At 45.8% G+C, this 16,526-nt stretch overlaps 1 protein-coding gene across 1 annotated transcript in view; it reads right to left on the bottom strand.

Annotated features, from left to right (window-relative positions):
* Positions 1-16,526, bottom strand: part of cpsf1 (cleavage and polyadenylation specific factor 1) — a 114,172-nt gene that overhangs the window by 42,707 nt on the left and 54,939 nt on the right. The window contains exons 19-23 of the mRNA XM_068015755.1: positions 15,921-16,062; positions 7,720-7,898; positions 4,251-4,387; positions 3,064-3,241; positions 1,435-1,641 (exon numbers count right to left, since the gene is read on the bottom strand). Coding sequence (XP_067871856.1) covers positions 1,435-1,641; positions 3,064-3,241; positions 4,251-4,387; positions 7,720-7,898; positions 15,921-16,062 — 843 coding nt within the window. The remainder of the gene's footprint in view (positions 1-1,434; positions 1,642-3,063; positions 3,242-4,250; positions 4,388-7,719; positions 7,899-15,920; positions 16,063-16,526) is intronic.

Genomic DNA, 16,526 nt, shown 5'->3' on the forward strand with positions numbered 1-16,526 from the left:
GAGTGATTTGAAAACAAGGATGAGAATTTTAAAAATCCAAGATGTTGCTTGACTGGGAGCCAACGTAGGTCAACGAGCACAGACAGGGGTGATAGGGAACGAGACTTAGTGTGAGTTTAGGCACAGGCATCAGAGTTCTGGATGCCCTCAAGTTTACGGAGGGTAGAATGAGGGAGACCAGACAGGAATGCATTGGAATAGTCAAGTCTAGAGGTAACAATGGCATGCATGAGGGTTTCTGCAGCTGATGAGCTGAGACAGAGAAGTTGGCCATGTTATGGAGTTGGAATTAAGCAGTCTTAGTGATGGCACGAATATGGAGTCGGAAGCTCATATCAGGGTTCAATGTGACAAAAGGTTGCGAACAGACTAGTTTAGTCTCAGATTGTTGCCAGGGAGAGGAATGGAGTTGGTAACTAGGAAACGGAATTTGGAGCAAGGCCCGAAAACAATGGCTTTAGTTTCCCAATATTTAACTGGAGGAAACTTCTGCTCATCCAGTATTGCATGCCGGACAAGCAGTCTGATAATTTAGTAACCGAGGAGTGAAGAGAGGTACTGGTGAGGTTGAGCTGAGTGTCGTAGTGTACATGTGAAAACTAATGCTGTGCTTTTGATGTCATCCAGGGGCAGCATGTTGATGAGAAATAGGAGGGGGCCAAGGAAAGATCCTTGGGGGACATCAGAGAAGCCATTGCAAGTGATTATCTGATTGATAAGAATGGAACTAGGCAAGAGCAGTCCCACCCAGCTGGACGACCAGTGGAGAGGCGTTGGAGGAGGATGGTGTGATCAACCATGTCATAAGCTGCAGACAGGTCGAGAAGGATGAGAGGGAAAGTTTATCTTTGTCACAGTCACATAGGATATCATTTGTGACTTTGATAAATGCTGTTTTGGTACTGTGACAGGGGTGGAAACCTGATTGAAGGAATAAACATAGAGTTCCAGGAAAGATGGGAACAAATTTGGGAGGCGAGGAAAGGGAGATTGGAGATGGGACTGTAGTTTGCAAGGATGGTGGGGTCAAGGGTTTGTTTTTTTTTTTTGAGGACAGGGGTGATGACGGCAGATTTAAAAGAGAGAAGGACAACACCTGAAGGGAGAGAACCATTCACAATGTCAGCTAACATGGGGACCAGGAGGGGAAACTGTGTGATCAGCAGTTTCATGGGAAAAGGATTGAGGGAACAGGAGGTGGGTCTCATGGACAAGATGAGCTCAGGGAGGGCATGAGGGGATATGGGAGAAATTAGAGAAATAATTGAATTCAGGGCAAGGGCAGGGAGGAGCATTCGAGAAAGTTTGGCCAAGCGGGCTAGTAGAAGGGCGCAACACAGCAGAGGCAGTTGATCGGATGCTCCCAATCTTAGTGAATAAGATACCCATGTGCTCTTTGCACTTATTGTGATATAATGATATACTATTGCTTACCAGAAGGAATGGCCTCGTCTGTCGATTACCAAGCCCAACCAGCAGGACCTCTCTTACTGCCGGCATCTCCGTCAGGCGGGCAAATTCCTCCTTCTTTATTTCTCCCTGCGTCATGTGCTGACCAGAAGAGCTGTCCACCAGCACGCGCTGACCCACAGGGAAATTTTTCACAAGGAAGACCAAGCGCCAGTCGGGCAGCTGGTATATCTGCACAGAAACATGGGAGAGTTAAATCACAATCATTAGAGTGCTTTCAAGCCATAATACAGCACTGAGGTAATAAGAGGACATACAGGCCATCTAGCTCGCCCAGTCATTCTAGCTCGCCCAGTCATTCTAGCTCATCCAATTAACCCGCTTGATTGGCATCCCATCCACCACCTTAAACATTCACTCCCTCCACCATCAGCGCACAAGATGCACTGCCAAGGCTCCCTCAACAGCACTTTCCAAACCCGTGACCTCTACCACCTGGAAGGACAAGGGCAACGGACGCATGAGAATACCATCACCTGCAAGGTCCCCTCCAAATCACACACCATCCTGACTTGGAAATACATCGCTATCCTTTCACTGCTGCCGAGTCAAAATCCTGCTACTTCGGAAGAGGGCTCACCACCACTTTCTCAAGGACAATTAGGGATGGACAATGAATGCTGGCCTAGCTAGGAATGCCCAGATCCCATGAACGATCAAAAAAAGCTCGCTCAGTTCCACTACGGTCGCTGCTCCTTCTGAACTCTCCTCCCTTGCTCATTCTCGGCTACAAATACACAGTCTCTTCAGTGGGAAGTGGTGTCCCTCCAGATCCGTGCTAAGACCACTGTTCTCCACCATATACATAAATGGATAAACATTTCAGAGGTTCCCATTGACTTTCAAAAAGGGACTGGGGTGGATAGAAGGGTCAACCTCTTTATATTGTAGAACTAATTTCAGACGTGGTCTGTGATACGACTGCCAGTGTGAGGCTGATTTTACAATTTCCAGCTGACAGAGTAGCAGCAGGTCACAAAGGTCACTTGCCCAATATATTGATCAAAGGGTCAAACAGGTGGGTGATGGAGGAGGCAGGTGCAGAGGTAGAAGTAACTTACAAAATTAAGTTACAAAATTAGGGTTTACAAAAACACACCTAAAATTAAATCAAACTTAATGAAGCAATGGATATGAATTCCACTCTGACACCAAGATTAAGAATCAATACATGAGGTAATTCCACAAAGAGGTTTTGCGGACACAGAGCCGGACGAGAGGCGAGTGTAGGTGGGAGAATCGGAGCTATCGTGTTACATACCTAGCTTCAACACAATGCAGGAAAAATGTGCAGTGTGCTGGGAAAAGGGTGGAGCAGTAGGACAAATTAGATAGCTCTTTCAAAAAGCTGCCACAGGCACAATGAGCCAAATGGCCTCCTCCTGCGCTGAGCGTTCTTAAAATTCATGTCTAGCAGGGCTCCACGGCGGCAGCAGATCCTCACATCATTACCTCCTATATTGTATTGTAATAACAAAACGTAGGTAGGAGCTCTTAACTACATTGTGCTGTTTTGAGACGTTGGGTTTCTTTCTGTCTGTTCTCCCTCTGCACCATCCCAACCCAATCCTCGGCAGAGATTCCAATGCTCACCTCCATGACACCATTCTCCCTCACCAGCATGCACCAGTTGGTGGGTTCTATTTTAAGGTGCGAGGGCTCTTTTTCAGCCACAGGCACAGAGGTACGGCTTGGCTCCTCTTTAGGAGGGCTGAAGAGCGCAGAGCCCGACTCTCCGTACAGCATCTCCTCTTCATCGTCCACTGTGGTGCTGCAAGTATAAAAACAGCAAAATGGGCGATGCACAGAAACTGTTGGAAGTGACCGACGAGGACATTAATTAGCAATTGTTAACTATGGAGCATCCAAAACTCTTTCACAGAAATAAATTAGATCAGATTCAAATTCAGATTTTAAAGTTGAAAGAGCAGTGTTCAAATTTACACCTCTCTGCTTGTGACCATCTCTTCTCCCCATTCTAAAATAGCACATCCATTTCATTGCTTTCCTTTGTTTGCAGTGGTGTTAATAGAAGCACACACACACACAGGTTATAAACAATGGATTTTCAGTTCTACCTGGTGGCTCGGAGTTGTCGCACCAGCCCACCCACAGCCAGAACAGCGGTTTGGGCACACTATAATTAATCTTAATGCTACACAGAGTTAGCAGGGGAGAGAAAAGAAAACACACAGCCAGTTATTAACCAGTCACGCCAGCTACAGCTGTGGGCATTAGGGGAGGGCAGGATCAAGCTTAATAGCAGCATTACTGTGGTCAGAGAGCCTGTCAACACTCACTGCCTGGCCTCACACGCAAATTCTGGATAAGGTAGCTGCCATCAGAGGCAAAAGGAAATTTTATTTGGGGAAGGAGGGGGCTACTAGGAGGATAATGGGCAGTAAGAAATACTCATTTTCTAAAACTAATGGACTTGGGAAGAGGAGACAAAATTTCAAAGTTTGCAGATGACACAAAACCTGGAGGATATAGACTGCTGAAATGAGCAGACACGTGGTAAATAACATTTAATGTAGGTAAGTGTGTATTTTGGAAGAATGAGAAGGCAGTATAAACTAAATGGTACAATTTTAACAGGGCTGCAGGAACAGAGACCTGGGGTTCACAGACATAAGTCTTTGACAGTGGCAGGAGAAGTCAGTAAGGCTGTTAAAAAAGTATATGGGATAACAGGCTTTACGTATAGAGGCATAGAGTAAAAAGTACAGATAATTCTATCAAAGTTCCTGTACTTAAGTGTTAAAGCGAGTGGTCCTTACCTAATGTTGGTAATCATGGTTTCCAACTCTGACTGGCTCCCTTTCATAATGTCTTCCTTGACGACAGAGGCTCGGCTCTCTGTGGTAAACATTCCACTGATATCTCGATACGCACAGAGGGCAATCACCTTTGACAACTGGAAGTGATAGCAAAAAATTTTACTGTCAGTCCATCCGGATATCAGCCCAGAACAGTGCAAATTAGGTAACCACAACCTTGGAGACTAATATATCTAACAAGATCACTGCAACACAAACTGTATGGCATACCAGAGTTGCAACGCAACGTGTAAACACAAGACACATACAGAGCCAAAATCTGTACACTGATCACGAGTGAGAATAAATTCCACTCTCTGTGATTAACTTTTAAATTCCTTGCTATTTCCTCCCTCTACCCTGACTGGCTGATGGCAGCCAGAGGAACCTAGTTGTCTTTGATCATTTTTGAACTTATTTGTAAATACTGGCAACGATTCCACCAGCAAGGGGGAAATCACAGGCATGCCTGATCCAACCCTCAGCTAATATCAAAGCACTTGTGTACTTGCAGCAGGGTCACTGGGCACTAATTAAGAGCAAAACCCTGACCAATTTTTCCTGCCCTAGATTGTGGACAGAGGTCAACATGTTGCTGAGCTAAGTTCATAGAATCTTACAGCACAGGTGAAGGTCATTTGACCCATCATGCTTGTTCTGGATCTTTGATAGAAGTATCTAATTAGTCCCATTCCCCTGATGTTTCCCCATAGCCATGGAAGGTTTTCATTTTCAAGTATATATTTAACTCCCCTTTCCAAAGTTAGTATTGAATCTGCTTCCACCATCCAGTGCATTCCACATCATAACCATTCGCTGCGTAAAAAGATTCTCACCTCTCCCCTGGTTCTTTTGCCAATTCCTTTAAATCTGTGCCCCACTGGTTACCGACCCTTCCACAGTTAACTCAGCAGACCAGGAATTGAACTTGTGATGTATCTGCTCTTATGGATCAGTCAGCCAGTCCCAATGCAGGGTACTGGCAAGACTGAAGAGAGTAGAAGCAAAAACAAGGTAAATCAGGAAGTAGTGAGTGGGTGATGCCAAAGTTTGAGCTTCAATAGACTAGCTTGTTGAGGAAGAGAGGTCTGAGGGAGAAAAGGACTTTGAGTTTGCTGCAATCCTGGGGAAGAAAGGGTTAGAGTAGGAGACTTGATGCATCTTGATAATACTTAAAGAGTGGGGGTGAAAATGGAAATAAGAGAGAGAGTATGAGAGACTGGCATAAATGGGATTCCTAAAAGTCTTCTCAGCATATAAATAGTGGAAAGGTAGTAAGAGGACGACGAGGGACCAACAAGGAGAACTGTGTGGAAGCAGAGGGCATGGCTGAGGTACTAAATAAGTATGTTGCATCTGTCTTTACCAAGGAAGATGTTACCAAAGTCATAGTGAAGACACTGGATGGGCAAAAAATTGATAAAGAGTAGGTATTAGAAAGGCTGGCTGCACTTAAAAGTTCGTAACGCACCAGGACCAGATGCCATGCATCTGAGGATGCTAAGGGAAGTAAAGGTGGAAATTGCAGAGGCCACTGGTCATAATCTTCCAATCCTCCTTAAAAACGTGCTCCATGGAATGCCAGCATGGACTGGGTGGGTCGAATGGCCTCTTTTTGTGCTGTGGTGCCAAAGAACCGGAGAATTGCAAATGTTGCCTTTCTCAAAAAAGGGTGCAAGGGTAAACCCAGCAACTACAGGCCAGTCAGTTGAACTTTAGTGGTGGGAAAGCTTTTAGAAACGATAATGCAGGACAAAATTAACAGTCATTTGGACAAGAGTGGATTAATTAAGGAAAGCCAGCACAGATTTGTTAAAACAAATTGTGTTTAGCAAACCTGATTGAGTTTTTTACTGAGGTAAAAGAGAGAGCTGATGAGGATAATGTGGTTGATGTGGTGTACATGGGCTTTCAATAGGCATTTGATAAAACGCCATATAACAGACTTGTCAGCAAAGTTGAAGGCCATGGAATAAAAGGACAATAGCAGCATAGATATGTAGCTGAGACAGGAAAGAGAATAGTGATGAATGGCTGTGAGCTATATGTGGGGCTCCCCAAAGCTTGGAAATATAATTAAATGTGAGGAGGATAGTGATAGGCTTTGAGAGGGCATAGACAGGCTGGTGGAATAGGTGGACTCATGGCTGATGTAATTTAAAGCAGAGAAGCACAAGTGATAAATTTTGGTAGGAAGAATGAGGAGAGGCAATATAAACTAAAGGGTACAGTTCTAAAGGGGATGCAGGAACAGGGAGACCTGGGGGTATATCTGCACAAATCATTGAAGGTGGGAGGGCAGCTTGAGAAGGCATACAGGATCCTCTGCTTTATAAATTGAGAGAGGGAGTACAAAAGCAAGGAAGCTACGATGAACCTTTATAAAACACTGTTTTAGCCTCAACACTGGGCACTGCACCTTAAGAAGGATGTGAAGGCTTTAGAGAGGGTGCAGAAAAGATTTACCAGAATTGTTCCACTGATGAGGGACTTCAGTGAACATCTTGGAGAAGAATAGAAGAGAAGGTTGAGAGGAGATTGTATAGACGTGTTCAAAATCTCGAGGGGTCTAGACCCCTCAGTAGAGAGAGAGAAACCGTTCCCATTGGCAGAAGGGTTGAGAACCAGAGGACACAGATTTAAAGAGTTTGGCAAAAGACCCAAAGGCAACACGAGGAAGAACTTTTCTTTATTTACGCAATGAGTGGTTAGGGTCTGGAAAGCACCTCCCGAAATAATGGTGGAGACAGATTCAATTGTGGTTTTCAAAAGGGAATTTGATAAGTGTTTGAAGAGGAAAAATTGCAGGGCTATGGGGAAAAGGGCCGGGGAGTGGAAGTAGGTTAGTTGCTCTTGCAGAGAGTAAGCATGATAAGCCGAATGGACTCCTTCTATGCTGTAACCATTCAATGGTTCTATATCGAGATGATGAAGATGCAAGGAGAAAGAAGAGTGCATAGAATGGAGCATTTGCAGATCATGAGAGGGGAAAATTCAAAGCAGCACTGACCACAGTAATATCTAATAACATAACTAGAAAAGTAAGTTACACAAGAAAACACAAAAATGAGGGACAGCCACTTGGAAGCAGTAAATGTGCAAATCACTTTCCCCTCTGGAATTACATGACAGCTTAAATATTATGCAGTGTCAGGATTTGGTTGTAGTTTAAACTCATTGATGCTGGGAATATGGATTGGAGAGTCAATATTAAGGCATTGTGTCCCAATCTCCAACCTGCACTTCCTTCAAGCACATTGTCTGCTGGGAGTACATAGAATCATAGAAAATTTACGGCTCAGAAAGAGGCCACTTGGCCCATGGTGCCTGTGCTGGCCAAAAAACGAGCCACCCAGCCTAATGATCAGGGAATTTGCTCGTGTCACCAACAGCCAGCAAATTTTAATTAGTATCGTGAAGGAATACATACCATGTGTATTTGTGGTTTCTGCATGGTCAGCCTGTGGGTGTTTCCTCCGTATGTGTCGCGCTTCAATACAAACATTGTCACCTGACCTTCACCGCTCATTATCACCACGTAGGGATCGCACACTGCACAGTGCATTATTGGTGAGCCCAGATCCACAGGAATGAAATGCAGCTGGTTCACTGTAAGAAAAGGATGCAAGTGGTATTCAGGAGCAGCAAAAATTGCAAAGGCATCAGAATAGAGACAATTCCAACCAAACTACCCTGTACAGCCAGGTGTACCAAACCCCCAGCTGATCTCCATGACACACTGGTAATTTGGCATGAACTCATGTCAGTGCGCTGTGTTGGGTTGTGTGGAATTGACTATCTCCCAAAATTGTTATCCAATGGCCCTTCAAACTCTGCAAGTGTGAGCAAGCACAGGACTGGGCTCAGTTCCTTTATGGTTAAGTAGCCACTCAAAAGAAACTCTCAGGGCCATATATGAAGAATGGTCATTTGGGCAAGGTTTAGGAGGGATGTCGGCATCTGTAGAACTGGATCCCAACAAGGGGATAGACTTGCCGTGACATGATAAAAACAAAGGCTGATTTACAGCATCGTATCTCACACTGCCATGCTCACGTCTAAGTTCCCTGTTTAAATTCTTGTCTGAAAAAAAACAGAAACATTTCCAGCACAGGAGGTCATTTGGCCCATTGTGTCCATACCAGCCAAAAAAGAGCGACCCAGCCTAATCCCACTTTCCAGCTCTTGGTCCGTAGCCCTGTAGGTTAAGACACCTCAAGTGCATCTCCAAGTGTTTTTTTGAATGCAATGAGGGTTTCTGCCTCTACCACCCTTTAAGTCAGTGAGTTCTAGATCCCCACCACTCACTGGGTGAAAAAATTAGTCCTCAATTCTATGACTCTATGTGCCTCCCAGTTATTGACCATGCAACCAGAAACCTATCCACTCTATTTAGGTCCCTTATAATTTTATACACCTCAATTAAATCTCCCCTCAAATCCTCTGTTCCAAAGAAAACACAGCATTTCCAATCTTTCGTCATAGCTAAAATTCTCCATTCCTAGCAACATCCTCGTGAATCTCTTCTGTGCCCTCTCTACTGTGATCACATCCTTCCTGTAATGCGGTGACCAGAAATGTACACACTACTCTAGCTGCGGTCTAACTAGTGTTTTATATAATTCTAGCATAACCTCCCTGCTCTTATACTCTAGGCCTTGGCTAATAAAGGAAAGTATCCTGCATGCCTTCGAACAGGAGCAGTGACCATAATTCCATAAGTTTTAAGGTACTTGTGAATAAGGATAAGAGTAGTCCTCGGGTGAAGGTGCTAAATTGGGGGAAGGCTAATTATAACAATATTAGGCAGGAACTGAAGAATTTAGATTGGGGGCTGCTGTTTGAGGGTAGATCAACATCTGACATGTGGGAGTCTTTCAAACGTCAGCTGATTAGAATCCAGGACCAGCATGTTCCTGTGAGGAAGAAAGACAAGTTTGGCAAGTTTTGGGAAGCTTGGATAACACGGGATATTGTGAGCCTAGTCAAAAAGAAAAAGGAAGCATTTGTAAGGGCTGGAAGGGTAGGAACAGATGAAGCACTTGAGGAATATAAAGACAGTAGGAAGGAACTTAAGCAAGGAGTTAGGAGGGCTAAAAGGGGTCATGAAAAGTCATTGGCAAACAGGATTAAGGAAAATCCCAAGACTTTTTATACATATATAAAGAGCAAGAGGGTAACCAGGGAAAGGGTCGGCCCACTCAAGGACAGAGATGGGAATCTATGTGTGGAGCCAGAGGAAATGGGCGAGGTACTAAATGAGTACTTTGCATCAGTATTCACCAAGGAGAAGGACTTGGTGGATGATGAGCCTAGGGAAGGGAGTGCAGATAGTCTCAGTCATCTCATTATCAAAAAGGAGGTGGTGTTGGGTGTCTTGCAAAGCATTAAGGTAGATAAGTCCCCAGGGCCTGATGGGATCTACCCGAGAATACTGAGGGAGGCAAGGGAAGAAGTTGCTGGGGCCTTGACAGAAATCTTTGCATCCTCACTGGCTACAGGTGAGGTCCCAGAGGACTGGAGAATAGCCAATGTTGTTCCTTTGTTTTAAGAAGGGTGGCAAGGATAATCCAGGAAATTATAGGCCAGTGAGCCTTATGTCAGTGGTAGGGAAATTATTAGAGAGGATTCTTCGGGACAGGATTTACTCCCATTTGGAAACCAACGAACTTATTAGCGAGAGGCAGCATGGTTTTGTGAAGGGGAGGTTGTCTCACTAATTTGATTGAGTTTTTTGAGGAAGCGACGAAGATAATTGATGAGGGAAGGGCGGTGGATGTTGTCTATATAGACTTTAGTAAAGCCTTTGACAAGGTCCCGCATGGCAGACTGGTGCAAAAGGTGAAGTCACACGGGATCAGAGGTGAGCTGGCAAGATGGATACAGAACTGGCTCAGTCACAGAAGACAGAGGGTAACAGTGGATGGGTGTTTTTCTGAATGGAGGGATGTGACTAGTGGTGTTCCGCAGGGATCAGTGCTGGGACCTTTGCTGTTTGTAGTATATATATATGATTTGGAGGAAAATGTAGCTGGTCTGATTAGTAAGTTTATGGACGACACAAAGGTTGGTGGAGTTGCGGATAATGATGAGGATTGTCAGAGGATACAGCAGGATATAGATCGGTTGGAGACTTGGGCAGAGAAATGGCAGATGGAGTTTAATCCGGACAAATGTGAGGTAATGCATTTTGGAAGGTCTAATGCAGGTGGGAGGTATACAGTAAATGGCAGAACCCTTAGGAGTATTGACAGGCAGAGAGATCTGGGCGTACAGGTCCACAGGTCTCTGAAAGTGGCAATGCAGGTGGATAAGGTAGTCAAGAAGGCATACAGCATGCTTGCCTTCATCGGTCGGGGCATAGAGTATAAAAGTTGGCAAGTCATGTTGCAGCTGTACAGAACCATAGTTAGGCCATACTTCGAATATTGCGTGCAATTCTGGTCGCCACACTACCAGAAGGACATGGAGGCTTTGGATAGGGTACAGAGGAGGTTTACCAGGATGTTGCCTGGTCTGGAGGGCATTAGCTATGAGGAGAGGTTGGAAAAACTCGGATTGTTTTCACTGGAACGACGGAGGTGGAAGGGCGACATGATAGAGGTTTACAAAGTTATGAGCGGCATGGACAGAGTGGAAGAGTCAGTTACTAGGGGACATAGGTTTAAGGTGCAAGGGGCAAAGTTTAGAAGGGATGTGCGAGGCAATCTTTTTGCACAGAGGGTGGTGAGTGCCTGGAACTTGCTGCCAGGGGAGGTGGTGGAAGCAGATACGATAGCGATATTTAAGAGACATCTTGACAAATACATGAATAGGAAGGGAACAGAGGGATATGGGCCCCGGAAGTGCAGAAGGTGTTAGTTTCGGCAGGCATCAAGATCGGCGCAGGCTTAGAGGGCCGAATGGCCTGTTCCTGTGCTGTACTGTTCTTTGCTCTTTACCTGCCCTGCTACCTTTAGGGATCTGTAGACATACACACCAAGGTCCCTCTGTTCTTCTACACTTTTCAGAGACCTTGCCTTGTTTGTCCTCCCCAAATGCATTACCTCACACTTCTCTGCATTGAGCTCCATTTGCCACTTTTTTGCTGCTCGTGGGATGTGGGCTACGCTGGCACGGCCAGCCTTTGTTGCCTAACTTATTGCCGTGGAGAAGGTTGTGGTGAGCCGCCTTTTTGAACCGCTGCAGTCCATGTGGGGTAGGTACGCCCACACTTTTGTTAGGAAAGGAGTTCCAGGATTTTGACCCAGAGACAGTGAAGAAATGACGATTAGTTCATGTCAGGCTGGTGTGTGACTTGGAGGGGAACTTGCAGGTGTTGGTGTTCCCATGCGTCTGCTGTGCTCATCTAAGTGGGGTAGAGGTTGCAGGTTGGAAAGTTCTGTTGAAGGAGGTGTGGTGAGTTACTGCAGTGCATCCTGTAGATGGTACACACTGCTGCCGCTGTGTGTCAGTGATGAAGGGAGTGAATGTTGAAGGTGGTGGATGGGGTGCCAATCAAGTGGGCTGCTTGGTCCCGGATGGTGTCGAACTTAAGAGCGTTGTTGGAGCTGTACTCATCCAGGCAAGTGGATCACACTCCTTACTTGTGCCTTGCAGATGGTGGACATGCTTTGGGGAGTCACTCGACGCAGAATTCCTAGCCTCTGACCAGCTCTTGTAACCACAGTATTTATATGGCTGGCCAAGCTAACTTTCTGGTCAATGGTAACCCCCAGTATGTTGATGGTGGGGGATTCAGTGACGGCAATGCTGTTGAAGATCAAAGGGAGATGGTTAGATTCTCTTGTTGGAGATAGTAATTGCTTGGCACTTGTGTGCATCAATGTTACTTGCCACTTATCAGTCCAGGCCTGAATGCTGTCCAGGTCTTGCTGCATGCAGGCAGAGACTGTTTCAGTATTTGAGGAGCCACAATTCTTCTTCTTCTTCTTCGGCCTCCTTGTCTCGGGAGACAATGGGTAAGCGCCTGCAGGTGGTCAGTAGTGTGTGGAGCAGCACCTGGAGTGGCTATAAAGGCCAATTCTACGGTGACAGACTCTTCCACAGGTGCTGCAGATAAAATTGGTTGTCAGGGCTGTTACACAGTTGGCTCTCCCCTTGCACTTCTGTCTTTTTTCCTGCCAACTGCTAAGTCTCTTCGACTCGCCACACTTTAGCCCCGCCGGAATGGCTGCCTGCCAGCTCTGGCAATCACTAGCAACGGACTCCCACGACTTGTGAGCAATGTCACAGGACTTCATGTCGCGTTTGCAGACGTCTTTAAAGCGGAGACATGAATGATACTGAACAATCATCAGCGAATATCCCCATTTCTGACCTTATGATGGAGGGAAGGTCATTGATGAAGAAGCTGAAGATGGTTGGGCCTAGAACACTACCCTGAGGAACTTCTGCAGCAATGTCCTATGGCTGAGATTGGCTGTGGTTGTTAGTGGCCAATTCCTTCGTGCTAGGCATGACTCCAAGCAGTGGAGAGTATTCCCCGATTCCCACTGACTTCATTTTTGTTAGGGTTCCTTCACGCCACACTTGGTCAAATGCTGCCATGACATCAAGGACTACAATTCTCATCTCACCTCACCTCTGGAATTCAGCTCTTTTGTCAATGTTTGGACCAAGGCTGTAATAAGGTCTACAGCCGAGAGGCCCTGGCAGAACCTAAACTCAGCAAAACTCCGCTCACTGAGGCTCAGTAAGTGCTCCTCGATAGCATTGTCAATGAAACCTTCCATCACTGATGATCAACAGTGAACTGATGGGGGATTGCTGGCCGAGTTGGATTTGTCCTCCTTTTTGTGGACAGGATATACCTGGGCAATTTTCCACATTGTCAGGTAGATGTCAGCGTTGCTGTTAGTTCTGCAGCACAAATCTTCAGCACTACGGCCAGGATGTTGTCAAGTGCTATATCCAGTACCTTCAGCCATTTCTTGATATCACTGAAATACGCTAAAGACTGGCATCAGTGATTTTTTTAAATTCATTTGTGGGATGTGGGCGTCGTTGGCTAGGCCAACATTTATTGCCCATCCTTAATTGCCCTTGAGAAGGTGCTGGTCAGCCACCTTCTTGAACCACTGCAGTCCTTCGGATGTAGGGACACCAACAGTGCTGTTAGGAAGGGAGTTCCAGGATTTTGACCCAGCAGTGAAGGAACGGCAATATAGTTCCAAGTCAGGGTCGTGTGTGGCTTGGAGGGGAACTTGCAGGTGGTGGTATTCCCATGCGTATGCTGCCCTTGTCCTTCTAGGTGGTAGAAGTTGTGGGTTTGGAAGGTGCTGTTGAAGGAGCCTTGGCGAGTTGCTGCAGTGCATCTTACAGATGGTACACACTGCTGCCACTCTGTCAGTGGTGAAGGCACTGAATGTTGAAGGGGGTGCCAATCAAGTGGACTGATTTGTCCTGGATGGTGTCCAGCATCTCGAGTGTTGTTGGAGCTGCACCCATCCAGGTAAGTGGAGAGTATTCCACCACACTCCTGTCTTACAAAGGACAGTACAGCACAGAAACAGGCCATTCGGCCCTCCAAGCCTGCGCTGATCATGATGCCCGTCTAAACTAAAACCTTCTGCACTTCCAGGGTCCGCATCCCTCTATTACCATCCTATTCATGTATTTGTCAAGATGCCTCTTAAACGTCACTATCGTTTTGTGCCTTGTAGGTGGTGGACGGGCATTGGGGAAACAGTAGGTGGCTTACTCACCACAGAATTTCTAACCTCTGACCGCCTCTTGTAGCCACAGCATTTATGTGGCTGGCCTAGTTTAGTTTCTGGTCAATGGTAATCCCCAGGATGTTGATGGTGGGTGTTTCAGCAATGATACTGCCATTGAACATCTTGGTTGAGATTGTCATTGCCAGGCACTTGTGTGGCATGAATGTTACTTGCCACTTTTCCGGCCAAGCCTGGATGTTATCCAGGTTTTGCTGCATCTGGACATGGTGATGCTGGGGTCCACAGGAGGAGGAGGCAGAGATAAATCAACCACTCAGCATCTCTGACTGAAGATGGTTGCCAAAGTTTCAGCCCTGTCTTCTGCACTCATGTGCTGCGCTCCCCCATCATTAAGGATGGAGATGTTTGTGATGCCTTTTCCTCCTCCAGTTATTTGGTTAATTGTCCACCACTGTTCATGACTCATTGTGACAGGACTGCAGAGCTTAGATCTGATCCGTTGGTTGTGGGATCACTTCGTTCCGTCTATCGCATGCTGCTTCCATTTTAGCATGCACACGTAGTTCTGTGTTGAAGCTTCACCAGGTTGGCACCTCATTCATAGGGATGCCTGTGCTGCTCCTGGTATGCTCTCCCGCACTCCTCATGGAAACAGAGCTGATCCCCTGGTTTGACGGCAATGGTAGAGTAAGAGATATGCCAGGCCATGAGGTTACAGATTGTGGTTGAATACAATTCTGCTGTTGCTGAAGGCCCACAATGTCTCACGGATGCCCAGTTTTGAGTTGCTAGATCTATTCTGAATCTATCACATTTAGCACGGTGGTCGTGCCACACAACACGATGGTGGGTATCCTCAGTGTGAAGACAAGCCTTCATCTCCACAAGGACTGTGCAGTGGTCATTCCTACCAATACTATCATGGACAGATGCATCTGCAACAGGTAGATTAGCGAGGGTGAGGTTTTTCCCTCTTGTTGGTTCCCTCACCAACGACCATAGGTCAGATGTGTCAGGGCTCAGGCAGCTCGGTCAGTAGTGGTGCTACTCTTGGTGATGGACATTGAAGTCCCCCACCCAGCCCACATTCTGTGCGCTTGCTGCCCTCTGTGCTTCTTCCAAGTGGTGTTCAACATGGAGGAGCACTGGTTCATCAGCTGAGGGAGGGTCTGCAGCCAATGTTGAGGAATCCAAGGGCAACTCCCTCCTGACTGTATATCACCATCTCCAGAGAATCAGTCCAAGCCTCTGGATTACTAGTCCTGTAACATTACCACTATGCTACTATCCCATTGTACATGACCAGTCCATTGAACTCTTCCTGCAGTCAACAGCTTTCTTCGTCAACAACAGAGCCAATTTTTGTTTCATCTGCAAACTTATTAATCATGCCCCCTACATTTAAGTCTAAATCATTGAATTATACCATGAGCAGCATACTGTTCTCTATACTGAGAAACCCCATTGGGAACAGCCTTCCTAATGCTCTGGATTTTAGATCCAACTTGCCAATTTCCCTTGGATCCCATGAACTGCTAATTTACTGATCAGTCTGCCATGTGGGACTTTGTCAAAAGCCTTGCTCAAATCCATGTAGACTACATCAAACATGCTATCCTCATCAACCCTCCTTGTTACTTCCTCAAAAAATTCAATCAAGTTAGTCAGGCACGATCATCCCTTAAAAAACCCATGCTAGCTGTTGTTGATTAATCAGTGTCTCTATAAATGACGATTTATACCACATTTCAGAATATTTTTCAATAATTTTCCCACCACCAAGGTTAGGCTAATTGGCCTGTAATTACGTAGGCTATCTTTTCCTCCCATTTTAAACAATGGTACAATGAATGCAGGTTAAAGAGATGTTCAAATTTGAACCTGTTGCTGATGATGAGATTAATAATGACTGCACTTGCTGGATGCCTCCAAAGAGCTCCCAAGTACTCACCACCTTCCAGTAACCGGATCCCCAAAGGAGAAACCTGAACAATGTATTTATTGTCTCCGATGTTTCCTGCAAAAATGGTTGGACCCTGTGTGGCAAAGCCGCTGGCATCCAGCTCCATTATTTCCTGACCGGTCTGCAGAATCTGTCGTTTGGAGAGAGGGAAACATAAAGCACACGTCAATTATATATTCATTTCCACTATAATCTTACAACAGGTGTCAGCTGTGGCCCAGTGGGTAGCACTCTCGGAATCAAGAGGTTGTGAGTACAAGCCCCACTCTAGTGGCCTGAGCAAAAAGCTCAGCCAACATTCCAGTGCATTACTGAGGGAATGCTGCACTGTCAGAGGTGCTGTTTTTCAGATGAGATGATAAGGCCCTGTCTTCCCTCGCAGGTGAATGCAAAAGATTCCATGAACTATTCAAAGAAGAGTTCTCCCAGTGTGTTGAGCATTACTTATCACTCAACCAGCATCACTAAAATATACCATCTGGATCATTTATCACACTGCTGTTTGTGGGTCCTTGCTGTGTACAAATTAGCAATCGTGTTTCCTATTTTACAGTGACTACATTTTTCCATCGCCTTCAAGTGCTTTGGGGCTCC

The sequence above is a fragment of the Heterodontus francisci genome, chromosome 2 (assembly GCF_036365525.1).
Source record: "Heterodontus francisci isolate sHetFra1 chromosome 2, sHetFra1.hap1, whole genome shotgun sequence".
In the NCBI taxonomy this organism is placed as follows: domain Eukaryota; kingdom Metazoa; phylum Chordata; class Chondrichthyes; order Heterodontiformes; family Heterodontidae; genus Heterodontus; species Heterodontus francisci.